This window comes from Geospiza fortis, unplaced genomic scaffold (genome assembly GCF_000277835.1).
Source record: "Geospiza fortis unplaced genomic scaffold, GeoFor_1.0 scaffold80, whole genome shotgun sequence".
Lineage (NCBI taxonomy): Eukaryota > Metazoa > Chordata > Aves > Passeriformes > Thraupidae > Geospiza > Geospiza fortis.
This window is the reverse complement of record NW_005054551.1, coordinates 639413-639692: the sequence shown is the minus strand read 5'-3', so window position 1 is coordinate 639692 and position 280 is coordinate 639413. Positions and strand designations below refer to the sequence as shown.

The window sequence follows — 280 nt, the reverse complement described above, 5'->3', positions numbered from 1 at the left end:
CTGATTTCCGTGACCTCCTGGGGTTTATGCTGTTCTACAAGGAGGCGTAAGTGACCCCCTCAGGGCACAGCAGTGACCTTGCTGGGCTGCCACCAGCAGCAGCTGGTGTTCAGAGGTGCATGTTAAACCTGCTGGATGGGCAGAGCTGCTCAGTCTCTGATTTTGTAGCTCCTACACTAAAGTTTCCAGTGATATCCTTCTGTAAAAGTGTTCATTAAGATTCCTGACTTGTGCACACAATTCCTCATTTAAGAACAATCCCAACTTTAGTTATTCCTGC

General features: G+C 47.9%; 1 protein-coding gene across 1 annotated transcript in view; it reads left to right on the top strand.

Moving 5' to 3' along the window:
- Window positions 1-280, top strand: part of INSR (insulin receptor) — a 53586-nt gene that overhangs the window by 31997 nt on the left and 21309 nt on the right. The window contains exon 7 of the mRNA XM_031064037.1: window positions 1-46. This exon is cut by the window's left edge and continues 19 nt beyond it. Within this exon, the coding sequence (XP_030919897.1) occupies window positions 1-46 (46 nt within the window). The remainder of the gene's footprint in view (window positions 47-280) is intronic.